Source organism: Wasmannia auropunctata, unplaced genomic scaffold, assembly GCF_000956235.1.
Source record: "Wasmannia auropunctata unplaced genomic scaffold, wasmannia.A_1.0 LD334579.1, whole genome shotgun sequence".
NCBI classification, from domain to species: domain Eukaryota; kingdom Metazoa; phylum Arthropoda; class Insecta; order Hymenoptera; family Formicidae; genus Wasmannia; species Wasmannia auropunctata.
In genome coordinates, this window is record NW_012028311.1 from 562,945 (window position 1) to 583,719 (window position 20,775).

Sequence of the window (20,775 nt, forward strand, 5' to 3'; positions counted from 1 at the left end):
CAAAAAACGGTGTATAGCTACATAAGTGAACACTGAACACCATCATACTATATCGAAACAGTAAAAATCCGCGCTGCTTCACGTACTTTTTAACTAGCTGTAATGTACGCATATTGTATACATATGTATATACACATATGATAAATCGAAATCCGCTTTTGAATATATTTCTCATTCGTCCCTTTTTATTTTCCGCCTTTTATAATAAAAATACGTATACGTATAATATCGCGGTATTGCTGCAATAGTGTCATATCTCGAAAATTGACAATATTGATAGTTATTCACCAGATAAAAGTACACGCCAAAATCCATCTTTTCCAATAAATAACTCAAAATTGTCATTTTTCGAGATATGACACTGTTGCAGCAATGCCGCGATAAATAACATCAGTGGTATTATTTAAAAAAATGCGGTGATGCAATTAAAAAAAAATAATTCGTACAATTTGCTTTATAAGAAAAATTCTTTTTCTCTCTTTTTGTTTACGCAATTAAAATAGAAGCAAAGTATATATGTATGCATATGTATGTATGTAAGTATACATACATACATAACAGGTACGAAACTACAATACCTTTCACTGGTGTCGCCGACACGAGGCGTCTGCTCGCATCTGCTTATCAGGTGAGTTCGCGAGGGCGCGGCAAACAGCCGGTTGTTGTCGGAGTCGCCAGTTCCGGATTCTACGTCGAAGCATCGTGCTTTAAAGATGGCCGCCAGTGGCGCCAGTTGAGAGGTGCGCAGTGGATGCTGGTGGATGCGGTGTGTGCAGTGTGCGGTACGGTTATACATACGCTTTCGTCTCTCGTCGACGAATATTCGCGTCGATCCGCGGTAGTGTCGAAGACGATAAAAGCCCCCGGTTCTACGTGAAATCACGAGTGCACCGAGTGTTCGAGGAGGGAAGACGATCAGGAGGATGGGCCGGTCGCGCTCCCGAACGAAATCGCCGAGCAGACGGCGTCACAAGAGCAAGCACTCGCGCAAGCGGTCCAAGTCGCGCGAGAAGCACTCCAACAACAAGTACTCGGACAAGCCGAAGGAGCGCAGCTCCAAGTCCAGGTGCGTGCCAGGTCTCGCGACGGGCGGGATTGCTCGGTGCGGTGCGCGACGCGCAACCGCCTCCGCTCGCTTGCGAAAGATCTCGATCTTCGCCGTCGTACGTGCTTGCGGCCATCTTGTCGCTTGCCCCGTGCGTTTACACGGCGTGCGCTCGCGGCGAGAGATAAATAAATGTACATAAAAACACAATTGCGAATTCGTGGACTTGTATTGTCGCCGTGTCTCGTTGCCGCGCCGGTGAATTCTCGCTCCTGTATATGTATATATATACACGCCTCGGCGACGTTCAATTTAACGAGCGCACGTTTTTCGTGTAATTCAAGAAAATAATAATTACTCGTTTGGCCTCGTTTGTTTAGGAAACGATCCCATTCCGCGTCGTCCAGCACCGGTTCGGACGCGTCGGACGATGTGCACATCGTCAGTCACAAGAAACGTTCGTACAGGGACAGGGATCGAAAGATGGACGAGGTGGAGAGGCTGGCGGAAATGGAGCGGCAAAGGTATGGCCATTGAATTACGTTCGAGAATGTTCCTCTTGATAGTTCGCGTTAGGATTGGAAAAGAGCATATATTTATATGTTTTTTCGACCTTCTTTTCTCTTATCTTGCGTTTCTTTTCCTCTCTCTCTTGCGCGTCAAGTGGAACATGTTATATATATATATATTTATGTTGCATAACCTAAATTTTTGTTATACGCTGTTTTTTTTATAATTATGTTGTCAGGAAAAAGAAAGAATTAATGAACAAAATCTTCACCACGAGCACAGTTGGGTAAGAATGTGTAATTATTTCATGGTGGTGGTTTATCTATTTCAAAGCTCATCACTTTACTGTAATACGTTTTTGCAAGAAAGTATGCTTGACGTATGCAAGTATCATATATCTTTCGATAACATCCTTTATTTCATCGCTATCATGGTGTAAAGAATATAAGATGAAACATTGCGTATGGATCAAAATTTCGACCAATCAGTTGTTCCCCACATGGAGAAAATTACTTATTAAATTTTGCATTTTGGGGAAAAGCTGATCGGTTTATCGTCTAGTTTATTGTCTCCCCACTTTTGCACGACCTCGCATCCACCAGATAGTTTCACCTTCTATTCTTTACACCACGATTGCTATCACATTCAGCAAATTTCAATGGTTTGTTCAATTATGGATTATCAGTAGATTCTGAAAGAGTTGCAACTTAAAAATTTGGCATGCTATTAACTTCACCTTTGTACAAGAAAAAAAAATGATTCCGAAAACAGTGTTCTGGAGGAAGATCGCTGCTTATCTGTCTGCAGACGTCAGCGCGAGGTGGAGCAGAAGATGGTGGAGGAAGAAGCGGCCAAACGGATAGAGGAACTTGTACAAAAGAGGGTGGAAGAGGAGCTCGAGAAGCGTAAGGAGGAAATTGACGCCGAGGTGCAGAGGCGGGTGGAGGAAGCCAAGAGGGCTATGGAGCGTCAAATGATGGAGGAGATGGAATGGCGGCAAGCGAAACTACGGGAGGAGGAGAAACGAAGAGAGGTAAGATCTATCCATAGAAATATTGGTCAGTGATAGCCCAAGCGCTGTTATGATCAGCAGGAAATAAATCTTAGTGGTCTTTTAGCGACCGTTTCCGGAAATTGAGGCATACGTAGAAATGTATTTTCGCAAGGAGTAACCTTATAGCTAATATTATTTGTACTATCGCCTACAAATTTCATGTTGTATCACAAGGTTTACAGAATATCAAGTCTGTAACGAATGAAACGGAAACGTTCAGAAAATATATTGAAGCTTCAATTGTAATTGTTAGGCCGGACCAAAAGTGCAATTTGTGGATCTTTTTGCATATTTCAATTTTGATGTCTTAAAGTTAAACAGGATTTGCAAATTGTACTGGCTTTAGGAAAATATATATACGATTGAACTTGTGGAGTTGACTCTATTCTAGTTTTAATTCATGATCACAGCGTTTGGGCTAGAAGCATTGTGGTTCGCGATTGCATTATAAAGAAAATTAAGCGAAGAAAACCACACTGCTTCGACTTCTCAGCATCCACTGAGGTCGCGTTGTTGAGAAGCTGTACTTTATATATTATTATGAAAGAAATATGCTGCTGCATAGGCGCATGTATCGGTTATTTATGATCAAATTGTTTGTACCATGTGTATATATATATATTTATATATCTCTGTACAACATTATAACCTTTTTCATCACACGATATCTGAATTGACGTTCGTGTCAACAATTCTAGAAGTTGTGCCTTAAACTTGCTTCGATTCGTCTTGAATCAGCGGTCATCGTGTCGCCAATTTCTAAAATTGTTGTGCATGTTGGCGAGAGTCTACCTATATCAGGCTTCTTATATACTTACTCGAGCTAGTTTTAAAAGAAAAATGTTTCGCGCGTATGACTGTCCACCTTATCACATCATGCAGTCGTCTTTAAAAGAGCAGAAAGGAGAAGCTATTATAGAAGAACAATCCCAAACTTTGTAATTTATCGAACAAAAGAAGTTTTTCTTGAGTCTGAAATAAAGTTATTTTTATACGAAACCATAGGAAAGTAATATTCTTCCCTGAGCAGTTATTATTGTTAATTGAATCACTGTAGTGATAATATTGTATACTGCACAAAATATATATGCCAAGCACTATAAATGAGAATAGTTTTCAGTTTACTATAAATTTAGACTTTCTTTCTCGATCTAATTAAATTCGTGACTAGAATTATGAACTGTATACAGAAATGTGTGAAAGTATCACATTTTTTTAAATATGACTTATGCCATTATATCTTGCTTATGAAAAAATCTTTTGAATATATTTATAAATCGAATAAGAATTATCTTTTGCATAATAATGCACAATAATTAATTTCTGCAGTATTATTTCACTCTTTAAATTTAATTTTTAACTCTTTATTATTTAGAAATTACTGAATTATACATTTTATTATTTAATTGGCGCATCAGAAAGATTTGATAAATCACAAATTTTTTATTTTATTTTATTTTGTTGTTAGGATATTTTGTTTGCTTCTACATTTTTGTGTCTGCACAATTATTTACGTTCACCTCTGAAAAGTCAAATCGCTTGTCGATTGGACAGCAATCCTGACATTAAAAATTTATTAGAGGTTATACTCTCCATTGCTTTGCACATTGGGTTTGCACCAAATTATATATATACATATATATATCTCTACAAGTTTGGGAAAAAGTTTATTCGAAAGGGAGAAGTAGAGACTTTAAGGGGGCGGAATTAGAATCCCATAGCGACAAAGCACGACCTAGCGATATATAGGTCACCTTCCTTACTGACTACCAACAGAAGATGCCGGTTTTTTACTCACTGCTGAATGATTCTCGATGAAGAAGGCATCCCCTACGTGGTGGCGTGAGCTTCATTCAGGTATTATCCAATTTATATATTCATAATTCATTTTATACCGATCTTATTATCATCGTTCTTTGTTTCAACACTTTGTACCAGAGAGACCATATGCTAGGGTCCATTTTATAGATTCGCTAAACATTATTACCAATGGGACACAACGAATTTCCACAGGTCGGGCGGATGGCAACAACCATTCATATAAATGTAATCGTAGGGTATTAGTTTCTGAATTATATAATATTATATACAGACCTCTCATTTAGAAATCTCGCCTACAGCTGTTATAATATTACACAGATACGCATACATATACACTTATCACACATTGAGTTTTTATTGTGCACTTATCAGAACGTTGCGGTCGCGCGTTTGTGAAAGGAAAAAAATTACAGTTTTATATACATTCCTGCATGCACACTAATTTGCATAAGAAATGAATTTTTTTTTCTCGTATTTAAATAACATCCTAAACATCATCGTATTTTCCTTTGGACAGTCTGTGAGAAAAACAGCGTTTGCTGAGATCTAAGAGGAATACATTTGACACAAAAGAAAGATACCATGTTTAGACAAACTCTTCTGTCACTCTCTCTCTCTCTCTCTCTCTCTCTCTGTGATTATCTCTCTTGATAAGCCATCCTCTTTTTTTCCGACCTTAAAATTTCATATATCCCAAACTTTCCTGCATAAAGGTTCTTAGGATGTGTAACACTAGGCTGTTGACATAGCAGCACTATGATTTCGAACGATGTAACAACAGATGGTGATCAACAGCATCATTGCTTTATGTAAACCTATTTCATTGTCATTGTAGGAGGAAGAGCGGAAGAAGCGTGAGGAACTAGAGAGGATTATGGAGGAGAACAACAGAAAGATAGAGGAGGCTCAGAAGAAATTGGTATGTGTTCTCGATAGCAATTGAAATTCACGAAGCGTGCACGTGGGGGGAGGTATTTATTATTTATGCAATTAATGCACGCGTAATCTCAGGCTGAGGAAAGATTGGCCATGGTTGAGGAGCAACGGTTAATGGAAGAAGAGAGGCAAAAGATGAGGAAGGAGCACGAGAAGCGCGTCAAGGAGGAGCAAAAGAGGATCTTAGGCAAGAATAATTCGAGGCCTAAGTTATCCTTTACCCTAAAATCGGTTACGTAAGTTTAGTATTGTTTCATGCAGTGTTTTTACATGTGATATGTACACACGAAATCTTGTCAGCTTTCGTACTTGATTCGCGAGAAACAGTTATAGACTGTATCTATGTAGGAGGTATATACATAGGTACATAGATAAGTGCAGTAACATAAGACACAAAGCTCACCCTAATGTATTCAAAGCGATCGTTGAAATCGAACAAGATTGATTAATTTTATTTGATTAATGATGATATGATGCATCAAAATTAAATAATCAATTCTCATCTTGCGAGATTTCAACGCAGATACAGATGGGATGTTACGTGAGACTATGCTGACATCAGTATGAGTGAAATTGTAAGTCTTTTTTTAATGTACAAAAATTATTACAATGGTCATGTTAGTGCTTTCAATTTATCAAACAACTTGTGATTTTATACATTATATATATATTTTTTCATTTTGTCTGATGTAAGCATACTCTAGCCCGTTTGTGTTCTATGATTTATACATACGCTATTTGTACATCGCAGGTCCTCTGTTATAATACGATATACAAAAGTCGATTTTATTTCAGCGAAAATCGTATCACATTAGATCATGTTGCATTAATAGATAAATTGTTTATACTGTTAAATTGGCCGAATGGAAGATTTATTGTAGAACCATCACATTATTTCCCCCCTTTTTTTAACAGTTGTTTTTCACGAACAAATTCCAAATATGATGACGAATATTAACGATGATTTTCTTGAAAGTACTGTAAAAAAAAACCGGATAGCTACTTCATACAATTACGTTATATGATTATACACTATCTAAATACTACCTACATTATTTCGATCTGATGCAGAGTATATTTATTCTGCAAAACGGTAAAATGGGACGATATGTTTTACGACAAAGAAATCAAATTAACTGAAATAACGATGTAAAAAAAAAATATTGCAAAACGTTAGATGATTTTGTACGTATAGTAATGAATAATGAATGTGGAAGCGCGTGAGAAGCGTAACATAATCCTATCTACATTAACCGTGTATAATAATGTGTAACGCATTGCTCCGCAAAGAGAAGAACTTTTTGTCTATATAGGATTGTATACCTACAGCATTGTTACTTGTAACATAAATACATTTTTAATAAAAATTACTGTTATACGATTATTGTCCCGCTTCATCATGCGTTATGCAACATCTCAGGTTATCAAGAGAAGAGAACACAGATGTGCATTTCTACACACGTAGATGATTTACACGCGATTTATGGCATTTTGTTTATATGCTAATTCGAAATTGCTCGCGTTACCGAAACGGATTGTCGTGGAGATTGAAACAGTTTCTTTGCGATTAGACTTTCTGACAGATACATTTCGGCAATCTTACTTCATACAGTTGTTTTTTTATGCCAGAGATCTCGGCGGTGATTTCGGCGTCACGAATAAACCTTTGCCACGAATGCCGAGACTCGTGCCTTGTCCCATAATATTGACGCCGCACAATGGATTGCGTTGCTTGTAAATACGTTCGAATCTTCCGTGGGACGCTCTTTTATTTTTACGCCGATCCAAGACCACTAAAGATTGTATCGTATATAATAATAATGTAATTTTTACGTGTGTGTGTATATATATATGTGTATATATTTATATTTATTTATTTCTTTAATCAGCATAAACCTTTCATTGCATCTTCAATGACTTCCGGATACAGTTTTGCCGTGACTTCGCTGCTCGGCGGATTCAATCGTGGATTTGTATTTATTTCCAACAGCCACACCGAGAAATCCTCGGCCACTACGAAATCAGCACCGTACAACTGAAAGCTGTTCTTACGATTCACCATATTATCCTGCGACGCCAGAAGCGCTCCTATCAGATTTTGCTTTATTCCCGGCCTGATGATCTTTTCCCAAGCCAATTCTTGACCGCGCGATCTAAATCGATGATTAGTTGATAGATACTCGATCGAACAGTTTTTAAAATTCTCGTAAGAGAATAATATAATAAGTACTGAAGATAATCCCTGAAGTCTTGAAGACTCCAATGACGTTGCTCGGGCAAGCTGGAATTGCATATCGGTAACTGCCGATACTTCAGCTGTACCGTCGTGTTGCACAGGTGAATGGACTCGTGAAAATTGTCGAGAGTGAAATCTTTCGAAGCGAACCGTATCAAAATATCCCTTTTCAGATAACTCAAGTTATTAGGAGTAGCATAAACGCAAGATGAAAAAAGAAAAAAAGATAAATATACTTGTACATCCATACGACCAGAGGTTGTGTACTGGTTATCAGAAACCATTGCCTGATGTCTATTTTTGTCTTGTGAACAAGCAGCGGTCGCTCTAAAAATTGTAATTGCAAATATGATGCATAATATCGCTCTTAAAATACTTCACTTTATTCTATACGGTATACCGCGCATTTTAAATGCAAATGACACGTGCCTATGTATTTCTGCACGACATATTTGGTACTTTCTTTCGCTGCTTGGTTCACCTTGGCGAGTATATCGACTAAGGAACTTTTCAGAACAATTCCGCGTCCCAGGCTGTCGTCGCCTGGTTTTAAAATCCATATATTTCTTATACCGTCGATCTTACTTTGCGGCCGATACTTTATCATCGCTATCTCTACATCGCGCACAGATGTTACAAGCTTCTGCAAATCTCATAATTCTTTAATCATATTTATTCTTTTTTTCCTAATTTTAGTACATTAGAATATTAACCGTTAAATAAGAGAAATTGCACTATGACGTTTATACATACATTTATGTCGACTTCGTCGGTTTCTTTCAATAAATTACGTTTGTATATTATTTCGTGATACCAATCTAAAAATTGATTCCAGGCAAAAAGAGGCGTATCATCATCATCTTTACGATCTATGTCCTCGTGTATTTGAATGCTAAAAACGTTTCGTATCGGTATTTATGTAATGCACTTTTATAATGCGAATAATGTTGCCTGTAACCTTATGTATTCTAAACAGCGTTCCAAGGCGAACGAAATCGCATTTACAGGGATTGTTCCATTCGGCGACCAGGTGTTCTTCGGCCCTACCAAGTTGGCGAGCAACGAGAACCATTTTAAAATCCCGAAACACGCAGTGATGTAATAATCTTGTACGAATTCCTCCATTTGCGCTGACTATTCAAGCAACTCACATGAATATATGGTAACGTACATATTAATATTTAAATATCATAATTTACACACATATACATACAATAAGAGTGAACCAGGACGGGTACAATCGAATAAAAAATTCTACATACAAAAATAAATTGAAAATGTAGACTAAAGTTTTTTTGTATAATGGTTTGTTTCTAAATTACTAAAATTTGTTATAAATTAGTATTACTTGTAACACTATATGTAGATGTAGTTGCATAAAATAAAATCCGTTTAGTCGAGAGTTCGGTAAGTGCACGCGTATCGGATAAATTTTCAAATTCGATTATCTCGGAAATACGAAATATTGTGCGAAAAAATTTTATTCTCCATTTTTTATTTATTTTTGCATGTAACATAACTTCCTGTCCGGTATAACCCGTCCTGCCTCATTCTATATTTACGTACTTGATAACATCGAGGAAATTGTATGTTTGACACACCGGCTTCGTAAAACCAATAGGCTTTCTCTAAGTTGTTACACATGTCAACCTATAGATATTCCGCTAAGTAGAAAAATATTTTTTGTTTTCGATGCCCGACGCATATGCATTTGAATCAAATTACCTTGGACGTAAAATAGCTACCAGCAAATTTATTCACGATAATCTTGTCGTCCGGACGTATAACAGGTCTCTTATTCATATACCATATAAAATCCGCAGGAACTCGGAGCAATTTTACTATTTGCTGTAAACCGTCTGAAGGAAGAAGATAACGATTTTTGAATTGATAATTAATAGATTGAAATAAGAAGTACGAAATAAAAAAATACCTTCGTACGTATTGGAAGCGATTGATATCATTTTTTTAATCGCTCTTTTCTCGATCCAGCCTCTGTCCGTCAACGGTTTCTTCAGAATTGGAAATGTGCCGCAGATCATATAGCATTTATGCTCATCCACGGCTTTCGTCAAAATTTTCAGTAAAAGATTTATTCTGACTTCGTCGTTCTTTACCAATTTTAAATAATCCGTCAATATTATGTTTCCGTTTTCCCGATCGCTCTCATTGTTCTCCGCTTCGAACAGTTCTTCGAGATTCTCGCGATTGCAACAGATCTCGGCATCCGCGGTTTTGTTGATCGTCTCGGCCGAACATAATTGCGAATTAATTTTCAACTTCGGGACCGTTAAAATCAACCGCAAATCTTTTTCTACGTTGCTCGCATCTTTTCGACAGATCTACGATTCGATGTGAAGCGACATTAAAATGAATTATGCGGAAATTTGAAGATAATAGATATGTCTGTTATGAAGTCTTTCGATGCCTGTCTATACCTGCCAACTTTCGAAATGTTTCTTGATCGTGCAATTTTTCGAGGATAAAGTTATCTGCCATTTAGATTGACTATCTGTACTCACTAAATTGTCGCAATGCATTTTACGTTTGAATTTCGAAGTCGGGAAAATTACATTTTTAGATTTTTATTTTTCATTTGGATATTCTTTTATATGCACGCGAAATTTAGTCTTCGGACTTGACAATTTACTGCGAAAGCAACAATTTACTGTTTCCGTTTTATACTCTTATCGATTATCGTGTGACTCGATGACCTACATTCATATTACATGACGTGAATCCTTACTTTACGAGCAACAAACGTCATCGCGATCGAAGATATAGGTATATCGTGTTTATTATCAAATTCGTAAAAGGCTTTTTAGAAAGATTCGTATTTTATTTGGTTAAATTTTTCTATTTGTTATCATGATTCCTATATATCTGTTTAATGTCTCCTTTATTAACTCATTTAGACATTTCTCTACCGCGGGATTTTGAAAGACTGGCTTTTGAATCTTATCTATCTCGTACTCTTGATCATTCGGGAATGTGGCGGATAATTCTCTTTCTTGTTCTTTGCATTCTTTTAATTGAGGTTGTTTAAAATTCGGGTATTCTAATCGATCTTTTGGGGGAAGAACTTCTTCGACATTTTATTTGTTCCGTGCCAAGTAAGCTCTTCGACGTTTTTCAGAAGACATTTATTTCTTACGACGTGTTTCTTCGCATCGAATGCACTAACATTGTCGAAAACTTTATTCGTTTGCGGGAACATCTTAGTATTCTCAGACTGGAAATTTTTCGAGTAATGTTAAATTTAAATTCAAACGGTTGAAATTGGGAACGTAATGAATTTATCTCGACCGTGTTTTTTTTTTATTTTTTATAAAACACTATTTCCGAAAACTGTTTTTCATGCTGATGGAAGTAACACAATTGTGTTAGCGGTATAATCGTAACATTTATTAGTTGTATACATATATCACTTGTAGATAGAATTGGAGAATCGATCAACAGTAAAGAGAGAAAAATAACGAGCAACGAGTGACTGACAGGTTGTCTTCGATTATTTGGTCAGGCTCAAACCGACAGCATACATATCGGATATGTCCGTTAAAATTTTATTCTTTTTGTGCTGCGTTTGTTTTTTCGGGATGCTGCTGCGGCTCTTGCTCTTCGTCGGCACGGACGTGACTTTTACTATTGGTGGCATAAGTAGGGAAGGCAGTGGCGGTACTTCTGGCCGAGCGGTCACGTTTCTTTTGTACTTCTTCACGGCGTCTCGCATCGCAGTTTTGATGATCTAATAAAGAAATCAGAAGGAAAAAAAGAGTCTGAGCATTTAATGACAAGAGTTCGTACGAATATTAACCTTCTCTTCATTTTTTTTCGACGGTTTCTCGGATTTAGGCGCCTCGTTCGCCGATTGCTCCTGAAGAGCCATGATCTTCGAGATCAACGTTTGTCTCGGAGATGTATCCAGTTTGCTGCCTGTAGTGCCGGTAGATGTGCGTAACTTTCGTGGCGGTTTGTGCGAAGATCTTTTTCCATTATTCGAAGATTTCGTGTGATTCTGCAAAACATAGCATTATATTAATATATTAATATATATATAGAATATATTACTAACAAGTTGAATAATTATTGATTTTGGAAATAATAGCGACGGTTCATCCAAATTATAAATACCTGGACGTTAGTCCTGGACGGAGTTGGTGACTTTGTCTTGTTAATAGATGTTGTACTTGCCGAAGTACTCTTCGAGACGGTTTCCGTTTTCTCGTCAGAAATCGACGGCTTCGGAGGCTTCACCGGTGGCGCAGTCGCCGGAAGTGCTGGTATCTGCTTGAGCGAATCTGCGTTGTAATAAGAGTACAACTCTTGGTCCAGCTGGAGCTCCAGTTCCTCGATGAGATCGACGATCACTGGCCCGATGTTGCTGTGTACCATCGACTTCTTCTTTGTCTAACGAACGGATAAATCAAACACTGTCGATACTGGATCTCTAGCGATGCTCTAGATTATCTCTTATCTTTGTCTAACTTACCATCGGCGATCGTGCGACTAAGCTGGATTTGGAATCCTGATACAGACTCGGTTTCTTCTCGCAAGTGGCGATACGAGTGCCCTGAAGCGACAGAGCTGCGCCCAAGTACGGCTGGCAGCTCGGCAATCTCTGCTTGTATACTAACTCAAAGTCTCCAGTATCCGCATTTTTATCTTCTCGAAAATCTACCATGACTATACCAGGGAAAATATAATTTTTGGCATAACTGTGTAATAATGTAGGAGAAAGATAGAATGCCTAGATTAAATCGTTAATTAATTGTATACCTTTAATGGTATCTTCCATCACTTGTCTACACAATCGCGTAGTAACACTGGTGGAGTAGCTCATGTCCGGATGACTGTTGATCTCGATCAGCCACACGGAAAAGTCATCCATGACCATAAAATCAGCGCCGTACAATTCGAAACTGTTTTTCCGTCGATCCATGGCCTCTTGACTGGCCAGTAACGAGCCTACCAGACCTTGCTTCATTCCGGGATAGATCAGCTCGTCCCATGCATCACTGTGACCTTGGGATCTGAATTTTTATGAGAATCATTTTTCTGGCATATTGCTTTATTTAAAAAAAAAAAAAAATAAAAAAAAAAAAAAAAAAAAAGTAGCATAAATAGTACTTGTACTTATATAACTGGAATTCTGAAGAAATGCACGAGTCATTCTTTATATACACAATGTGGCATAAATCATACCTGAGGAATTCCTTGAATGTCGTGGCGTCCCACATATTGTCCGCGGGTAGAGCAGAGTCCCTGTCGCCGCAGTTATTGTATTTGCATTGAATCGCGTTATTGCACAGGTGAATCGACTCGTGGAAGTCATCCAGACTGAACTTTTGCGAGCAAAAACGAAGATAGCTTTCCCTGTAAATAAGCAATAATAAGCTTGACGAAGTCTTTACCTTGACTGCTATTTTATTAGCGATAATTAAATGCAGATAGCACTGTGTCGTGTACACTGTTTGGATATTTATATCCGCAAGTTTGACTGCCGGGGAAACAGGATCGCGCGCTTTAATGTCAGCTAGGCATAAATTGATTATTACCCTACTTTTGAAACTATTACATTATTTTCCTTACGGTCGAGTCGCCATATTGTGCTTGTTAATTGTTCTGGCGTGAGCGATATTACGAAATGTCGTGACTTATCTAAATATCCTTGATATATTTGCGTACCTGAACATCCAGAGGGTTAAAGGCTGAGCGCACGACACGATGAACCATTGCCTTATGTCGAATTTTGTGCTGTGAATCAGTAACGGCCGCTCTAGCAGAGAGAATCACGAGATTATTTTTAACCGGACGAATTTAGAAAGCAAACACCTGCCGTTAATCAGCTAGCGTTCCGTTAATTATTAATCCGAAAGTTTTATTATACCGATGTATTTCTGCACGACATATCGCGTGTCCTGTTTGCCTGTTGGATTTACTCTCGCTACTACGTCTTCTAGCTTGTTCATGAGAACAATACCGCGTCCCCGGCTCTTGTTCCCAGGTTTCAGGATCCACACGTTCATTATACCGTCCATGTCAATCTGCGGCCAGTAGTTCCTGATCTTCTTTAATATGTGCTTCGAAGCCAGAACGTATTTCTGTCGAAAAGTACACGACATAAGTACGATTATAAATTGACGTAAATGAAGAGAAGGAGATTGTGTTTGCTAGCGAATATCTCACGTTGAAGGCCACGTTGGTGCGAACGAAGAGAGATTGACCGCAAACGATCTGGTAATACCAACTGATAAATTGATCCCACTGGTGGGACCAAACTTTCTCAGCCTCCTGATCGATATCCTCGTGCGATTGGGCGCTGATATAGTCGTTACATCTCTTGATCGCGAAATCGAGGGCCTTGAGAGGCACCGTGCCGGTTGGCGAACGCACAGCGTCTTCGTCCTCGACGTTGACCTTGTCCACCAACCATTTTAAGAGATTCAGGCAGCCTGTGAGTCTAATAACGAAATATCATCGATTTTATTGAGTAATTATATTAAATTTTTCTTTGATTTGGGCGCGTATAGTGTACAATTTTTTTTCTCTATTTTTTTTTTTTTTTTTTTTTGAAGTCATCGGCAAACTCTCACCGGAAGTCTTCGATGAAGGCGTGCATCTGATCGCTCTGGCATATGTTGTAGCAACGCGGAAACAAAGTGTTAGCCACTCCAGCTTCGTAATACCAATGCATTTGTCTGACGTTTGAACACAAGCCCACCTGAATAATTGATTTTCGAAGAAGTACATACAGTACTTTGCTCCTAACGATTCACCGTCACGCTCGTTAGAGACGTGCATTCGCGCCACTCTCGCTACAATCGCCTATCCAAACATCTCTATGTACTTCGCAAACGCAACTTCACAAAAGCCGTCACGCTCGCCAAGTTTCGCCAAGAGAAACTATTCGCAGTTAATCTTTTGCTAATATATATCAGATAAGTTATCGTTTTACATCAACTGAAAATGTAATATTAATGAAAGTTAAAATTATTCGATGCAACCGACGATACCTTGGACGTGAAGCCAGCTCGGCAATATCGATTGAACACAGTAGTTTTGTTATCCTGGGCAGGCCATCCGGGCCAGTCGGACCCAGTGTTCCACAGGAAGTCGACGGTGTGATTGGCGAGCATCCTCGATATCAATAGACGTTGGCTTTGCTGATCCTTCAGTTCGCCGATTCCAGCCAGTAGAAACACCGGGCTGGAGTCGACGTTGGAATGTTGGTCGCCTGAAATCGAACTTATTATTTTCGAAGACATAAAGTTCAAATATAGCAACGTAGAAGAATGCCGCATTTCGCCTGCACTTGAAAAAAAAACACAGAACGGTACATTGGAGTAATTATAAAGTAATTGTACGTGATTTATTACCGCCGCTGTGCTTGCGATAAAATTTCTCACACCATCCTCGCTTCAGCATGCAATCGCGAATGACCCGTGACTTGCCGTAAATCATAAAAGTATGATGGGCAGCTATAGCGTCCTTCACGGTTTGCTTGATACGCAAGAACCGCTCGTGAAGGGTTGGTTCTAAAGGCAGTTCTAAAGGTGACTCACATTTGTTCTCCAGAGAGTCTGGTTCCTCTTAAAAAAAATAATAATTTTGAACGACATGCGATTGTAAAATATATTACTTATCTTACTTTATTTATTTGCGCGCTCGAGTATAATTATAAATATTTCAAACCTTTGAGGGATTTGGTATCACAATTTGTTGCATCCGTCTTTGTCGCCACTTCCTCTCCGGGATTTTCATCTTCGTTCTCATCGATGTTCTCTTTTTTTTCATTCTCGTTTTCGCTTGAACTTTCCAGATTTGAAGAGGATCCATCCTTGGCATTCATGTAGCGGGCTTGAGAACCGCACAGCTTTCCCGCGCAAATGCAGCGTTTCTTTAATTTTCATGTGTTCTTCATCGCTCCGATAGATTTCAGCAAAGGGCGTGCTCGAAGGAAGCTGCGTTATTTTAATCTGAAACTGCTATATCGTAAATATACTCACACTTACAAATTACTTATTGTTAGATCAACTCTAAGGACGTGTTATTATTAAAGTATTATTTAAGTACTCTTAACGTTCGATATAGAAAAAATTCCGTAAATAGAATTTGATATAAATGACGCGAGAATGGAGAGCACGTGCTTTATATAGTTTTCAATAAAACGAAATAGCCCGTGACGAAGCTGACTGCGCCCCTTCTGATACCTGTTGAATTCTCGACGCTTCCCCGATAATAAATACATCCTTTGCCGATACCAAAGAGTATAAACGTTTTCGCGCAAGACCGATTGACGATCGTTGCCTCGAGGATCCAAGTCGAGAACCAGTAGCCGTGCGGTAGGACTATTCCGGCGAAGATGAAAAACACGCCCGGATGGAAGTGGAGGCAAGACTGAACGACGACCGATGTGGACACACGCGAGTCAGGTGGTAGAATCTGATATTTCGCAGGCGCGCGCCCCAGGGGTGTTTTAAGGCGCCCCTTGTAGGGAATAAGATCGCGCTTGATACCCCGCCGCGCGTTATCGACGAGATCGTTTAATGAGATCTCCCTCGTTTCACCCCCCGAGCCATTAAAAAGGAGCCAATCAGCTCGGATTAATTGAGAAAAAGTTCGATTCTTAGGAAACTCTCTTTTCTATATCTTCGTCGCGTTGTCTGACGAACAAAGTCTTTGTAAGCTTCATCTAGATATTATTTTCCTTAAACCAATATATAATGATTCTATAATACCAAAGAATAATTGTTACTTGAGGGCAGTCTCGATAAAAGCGGAAGAATAATTGCCGAAGATGATCCTCGTTGCGATAAGGCACGCTCTCGAGTACTTTCTAATTGTTACGTTGGAGGGGCGAGGGGGTGAGTACACATAGCGAACAAGTATCAGATGAAACGGATTGTGTTAACCTGGGCAATAAGGGCAAACGAAACGTTCCTGGACACGTGCGGGTGGTGGTTGAGCGCAACGAGCAGCGTACCAGGTACCTCTGCACACCCCCGCACGGCACAATTCCTCCTCCCCTTTCCTTCACCCCTCGCGCGACCTCCGTTGGAATATAGGCGAGGAAGTCAAAGCGATCACGTGGTTAATCGGACCACGACTCCGTTCCTCGACTTCGCGTGCACTCTGACCCACTTACACGGCTGCATCTTCGTGGCCGCGTGGAGAAGTCGCGGCAGGTGGTAGTAGCCTGATGAATCGTTCGCTTGGCCTGGTATCGCTAATTACGAGAGGGCGGGGAGGGAGGGAGGGAGGGAGGGAGAGACTGAAGGGGGTGAGTCTCGATCCCCCTCGTTTGATAGCCTAGCTATTTTCGGCAACCGGCCAAATTCCGTCTCTGACACCGCGGAAATTCGGCGTCGATCGCGTGCGAGATAAGAGCGATGCGCGCGCGCGCACAGCGTTGATCTCCGATACTCCGAAATTTTGAGGGATTTATTTTACGAAATATTAATAGTTAATAAAATGGAGAAACGCGACCGATCCGCGTGATTGACATGTTACTGTCGCTGAAGGGCAGCGCGAGCCGCGACAGCGTCGAAGAGACAGCGAGAGATGAAGTTCGCCGATCGCGAGAATTATAAGCGATATATTGAGAATTTATTAAAAATAATTCTCGTAAAAAATAATAATGTATAAAAGAAGAGGAAATAATTCGAAAAAGTTACTGTTTGAAAATTTCATGTACATACGTTACATGTTTCGTGTATCGTTATACGTGGATCTTTACCTATAAACTTATTTTTCAATGTACGTTTCTTTCTAATTTCACGACCTTACGCTACCGAGATATTATCTGTCTGTTTCTTATTTAACTTACTTACAGTATTACTTGTATCGAGCGAATGTCAAGGTTGCCTGACCTTTAGCGTATGGTAATAAAAATATGTCGCGTTCTCCAATACGATGGCGGCGTTCTCCAAAAATTTTATTCGCACATCTCTCGTTTATCCTCTAAAAACAAATTGTAATAAAATTCCGTAGCATATCTATTTTTACTTTATTTTCTATTAAAGTTCTATTATTTTTCTCTATGCAATATTTAAAAGAAACAACTTTTATTTTAACATTTTATTTTAATTTTTAATAGAAATTAAATTAATTAAAATAATTTAATTAAAATAATTAGATTAATCTTGAATAAAACATTTTAATTTTGATTTAATTTATTTAAACGCTACACAGGCGTATATTATTATTATACAATATATAAAATTAATTTTTCTGTCTATTTTTCAGATATATCTGCTTTTCTCGGAACGATGCATGTATCCTTTTATATCGACATTACTGAGGATAATATTTAATATTCTTATAAACATTTTTAGTAAACATTGTAGTTCAGTTTAATTTTTTGCGAATTGTAATTTTTATATTTGATCGATTTCTTAAAATAATATTTGGATGCGCTCTTCGCTGACATTCTTTCCGTTACCATCCGAGACGGTCAAAGTAGTTGCACCAAGTAGTTGCTGAACGCCGCCACTGCGTTGCGAACGCTAATGTGAGTTGGCATTGGTTGGCATCGGCACGCCGCACACGCTCCGGTTTTTGCTTATCACCGATAACTTAGCGATTACGGAAGTCTTCTCGGATCTGTCGTCTGACAGTCTTCCGTTACATTCCATGCGTATTTATACCGCAAGGTAGTACGGTCAATGAATATAGGACAAATTGTGGCAATATGGCACAACATATCAGAAAAGCGACGTTATTATTATTTACTCAGGAATGCCTGAAGGAGTACTTCGACAAGTTCAATTTTTTCCACGGTACGTTTGCTTCAATAATATTACATGCATCTCTGTCGTGATCTTCTTCATCGTGTCATTCTTCAGCCAGTGACATTTTTTTTTATTTAAAATTTTAAATGAAAAAAATAATAATACTTGGGTTTGCGTGATTGATTAATTATTCTTGTTTTATTGTTAAAAATCGAGTCATTTGCCTTATATGTAGGAATCATTATGCAATATTTGACTGTTTTTCTATATGTGACAAGTTTAAAATTTGTTGGTAACTTGTCATGTAATCATTGAGATTAAAAATAAATTTTCTAATAAACACACATAATCGCAGATGAAACATGATTATCATGAAAATGTTTCAGTCGGATGCTTCAAGGCGACGTTGAGCAAAGCTCTAGGAGTGGGCATCATCGGAGGTTCCTTGATGGGTTAGTACATTATTTCTGGATACAAAGATATTCGCGTTTCATTGCTTTGAAAAAAAATTGAAGTATTTTATTTAATAATCTATATTAATTATTATTTAATAATTTATATAATCTTTTACGTGTAATTATCATATTAATTATAGCTTGTATATCAATACAAATGTTATTCAGTCATGTAGCTTTTTTTATACATAGATGTGTCTTATCTAAATGATATTCCTGTCACATGTGCCTTATCCAAATGCATTTTCTTTTTTTTAGTGAAGATACCTCAAATTGTGAAAATTCTAAAAAATAAAAGCGGCAAGGGAATCAATGTCTTCAGCGTATTATTGGATTTATTCGCCATCACTGCGATGTCTTCCTACAGTTTCAGCAGTAGTTTTCCATTTAGGTGAATAAATAATTTATTAAATGTAAATGCCTGCATAAGTCGTGCAAAATAAAATTATTAATTTGCATAGAAAATTATTACTCTGCATATAAAATTATTAATTTTATACAAATTTATTCATCGTGTTATAATTTCAGTGCCTGGGGAGACGGAGTATTTTTAGGCCTTCAGACTTTGATCATCGCGGTTCTAGTAATGCATTATAACGGGGAAACAGCGAAAGCAACCGCATTCCTTTCTGCTTATCTGGCAGTAATTTGCACAGCAAATAGTGGGCTAACGCCTCTTCATGTTCTCTGGGCATGCCAAGCAATGAATATACCCATTGTTCTTATAAGTAAGGTACGTAGATGAATTGTCAAAATTAGCTGCATTCAGCAGAGAAAGCAGCTTTGCAACTGTTGTGAGATTCTTCAACGTGATTGATTCTTGCCCTTGGTTCTTCATGGGTTTAAATGTATAAATTAATCATATTAAAGAATTTTACACCAGTTGCAAAGCCACTTTTTCTGCTGAACGCAGCCAATTGCATTTACTTTTGAGAACTCGCTTATTCTTATCTGGCATACGTGGCAAATATGTTAATCCACGATTTCATATGGGATTGTTACAGTTCATGCAAGCCTATACAAATTATACCAATGGAAATACCGGCCAGTTATCGGCAGCAACGTGTTTAATGCTCTTTTTCGGCTCCCTCGCGAGAATTTTTACTTCCATTCAAGAAACGGGTGACACGACCATGATAACGATGTACGTGTGCTCCACTCTGGCAAACGGTATGATAGTGGCGCAGCTTCTCTACTACTGGAACGTCGACGTGAAGAGCAAGGAAAAGATCAAGAAAAGAAGCTAGAGCGAAAGAAGGGAAATAGGGAAACGTTTATACACAGCTAGAGATTAAGTGATATACGTAGATCAACAATAACGCGTAATTACGAAGAAAAATTTGCATGAATGACATTTTACAAAGCCAATGTGACTATAGGCGAATACTTGGGAATCACTTGCCCAATATGAAATAAATTTCCGAGAACGTTTGCAGAAATAATACTTAGATAATTTAGAATTGTAATAATTATAATCATTTTGCAGCCCGCCGGAAGTCCAAGCGGAAGTAATACCGCTTATTTTTTATTAAAAGATACGAGAAATGACAATATATTATAAAATGTCACTTATTAAGTACACACAGTTAGATAAGACTGGATTATTGTTGTTGAATGCGTTACCTCGGCATGCTTGTTAAATTTTTCCAATATGAAAACGGAACAACGTTTGTTGTACTTATTTTACAAGCTGTAAAATAAGAAGTATTTTATACGTCTTCTGTGTTATAGTTTATTGCAAATTCTCGATATATGTTTGTTACGAAGCGTTATTATATTGTTTAACATACATTACGGTATCATTTACATATTAAATTATTATACTATTAAAAGGTGACTCATTCCATCCTATAATTGCCCGCAAGTCGCGCGACCTCGCAGTCTGCAGCAAAAAGAGCTTACGTTGTATAATTTTGTCTTCTGCATTTTTAATCGGTAAAAAATTTATCTCGAGAGTGCAACTATAAATCCTAAAGGCCGTTTGCAAA

The 20,775-nt window shown here is 38.2% G+C and overlaps 4 protein-coding genes across 10 annotated transcripts; 2 read left to right on the forward strand and 2 right to left on the reverse strand.

Moving 5' to 3' along the window:
- Positions 1–690: 690 nt before the first annotated feature.
- LOC105458214 (UPF0430 protein CG31712) lies at positions 691–6,733 on the forward strand. Of its 4 annotated transcripts, none has more exons than XM_011703350.1 (6): positions 691–1,066; positions 1,426–1,569; positions 1,794–1,841; positions 2,327–2,588; positions 5,266–5,349; positions 5,442–6,733. In XM_011703350.1, exons 1-6 carry the CDS (start codon positions 924–926, stop codon positions 5,604–5,606), a joined length of 846 nt encoding a protein of 281 aa, XP_011701652.1. In that variant the 5' UTR covers positions 691–923; the 3' UTR covers positions 5,607–6,733. The 4 variants fall into 4 exon arrangements, with proteins under 4 accessions (XP_011701652.1, XP_011701654.1, XP_011701653.1 ...); XM_011703351.1 differs by having other exon boundaries at positions 692–1,066; positions 2,363–2,588; XM_011703352.1 differs by lacking the exon at positions 1,794–1,841.
- LOC105458213 (tubulin glycylase 3A-like) lies at positions 6,212–10,901 on the reverse strand. Its single transcript, XM_011703349.1, has 12 exons — positions 10,041–10,901; positions 9,536–9,944; positions 9,328–9,461; positions 9,169–9,252; positions 8,561–8,736; positions 8,356–8,494; positions 8,032–8,245; positions 7,839–7,929; positions 7,597–7,767; positions 7,263–7,519; positions 6,970–7,159; positions 6,212–6,344 (listed from the first exon to the last, which is right to left on the reverse strand). The coding sequence occupies exons 1-11, from the start codon at positions 10,140–10,142 to the stop codon at positions 6,987–6,989; spliced, it is 1,950 nt and encodes a 649-aa protein (XP_011701651.1). The 5' UTR covers positions 10,143–10,901; the 3' UTR covers positions 6,212–6,344; positions 6,970–6,986.
- Positions 10,902–10,985: 84 nt separating this feature from the next.
- Positions 10,986–17,148, reverse strand: LOC105458216 (tubulin glycylase 3A-like). Of its 4 annotated transcripts, none has more exons than XM_011703354.1 (14): positions 16,748–17,148; positions 15,295–15,578; positions 14,979–15,191; positions 14,616–14,836; positions 14,196–14,323; positions 13,789–14,062; positions 13,490–13,703; positions 13,288–13,378; positions 12,805–12,975; positions 12,379–12,632; positions 12,092–12,285; positions 11,734–12,009; positions 11,417–11,617; positions 10,986–11,347 (listed from the first exon to the last, which is right to left on the reverse strand). In XM_011703354.1, the coding sequence occupies exons 2-14, from the start codon at positions 15,449–15,451 to the stop codon at positions 11,111–11,113; spliced, it is 2,631 nt and encodes an 876-aa protein (XP_011701656.1). In that variant the 5' UTR covers positions 15,452–15,578; positions 16,748–17,148; the 3' UTR covers positions 10,986–11,110. The 4 variants fall into 4 exon arrangements, with proteins under 4 accessions (XP_011701656.1, XP_011701657.1, XP_011701659.1 ...); XM_011703355.1 differs by having other exon boundaries at positions 15,295–15,584; XM_011703357.1 differs by lacking the exon at positions 16,748–17,148 and adding an exon at positions 15,813–16,327.
- A 945-nt stretch (positions 17,149–18,093) lies between these two features.
- LOC105458217 (mannose-P-dolichol utilization defect 1 protein homolog) lies at positions 18,094–20,619 on the forward strand. The gene is made up of 5 exons (XM_011703359.1): positions 18,094–18,380; positions 18,719–18,784; positions 19,046–19,178; positions 19,316–19,520; positions 19,792–20,619. Exons 1-5 carry the CDS (start codon positions 18,293–18,295, stop codon positions 20,032–20,034), a joined length of 735 nt encoding a protein of 244 aa, XP_011701661.1. The 5' UTR covers positions 18,094–18,292; the 3' UTR covers positions 20,035–20,619.
- Positions 20,620–20,775: the final 156 nt, after the last annotated feature.

Coding starts and splice junctions, on each gene's coding strand:
- LOC105458214 (XM_011703350.1), top strand. CDS start 924: ATGGGCCGGTCGCGCTCCCGAACGAAATCGCCGAGCAGACGGCGTCAC. Junction 1,067..1,425: donor GAGCGCAGCTCCAAGTCCAG/GTGCGTGCCAGG, acceptor TCGTTTGTTTAG/GAAACGATCCCATTCCGCGT. Junction 2,589..5,265: donor AGGAGGAGAAACGAAGAGAG/GTAAGATCTATC, acceptor TTGTCATTGTAG/GAGGAAGAGCGGAAGAAGCG.
- LOC105458213 (XM_011703349.1), bottom strand. CDS start 10,142: ATGCATTGCGACAATTTAGTGAGTACAGATAGTCAATCTAAATGGCAG. Junction 9,462..9,535: donor CGCTTCCAATACGTACGAAG/GTATTTTTTTAT, acceptor TTCTTCCTTCAG/ACGGTTTACAGCAAATAGTA. Junction 7,520..7,596: donor GACTTCAGGGATTATCTTCA/GTACTTATTATA, acceptor TCATCGATTTAG/ATCGCGCGGTCAAGAATTGG.
- LOC105458216 (XM_011703354.1), bottom strand. CDS start 15,451: ATGAATGCCAAGGATGGATCCTCTTCAAATCTGGAAAGTTCAAGCGAA. Junction 14,837..14,978: donor TTATCGCAAGCACAGCGGCG/GTAATAAATCAC, acceptor GTTCGATTTCAG/GCGACCAACATTCCAACGTC. Junction 12,286..12,378: donor GATGGAAGATACCATTAAAG/GTATACAATTAA, acceptor TCCCTGGTATAG/TCATGGTAGATTTTCGAGAA.
- LOC105458217 (XM_011703359.1), top strand. CDS start 18,293: ATGGCACAACATATCAGAAAAGCGACGTTATTATTATTTACTCAGGAA. Junction 19,179..19,315: donor AGCAGTAGTTTTCCATTTAG/GTGAATAAATAA, acceptor TTATAATTTCAG/TGCCTGGGGAGACGGAGTAT. Junction 19,521..19,791: donor CCATTGTTCTTATAAGTAAG/GTACGTAGATGA, acceptor GGATTGTTACAG/TTCATGCAAGCCTATACAAA.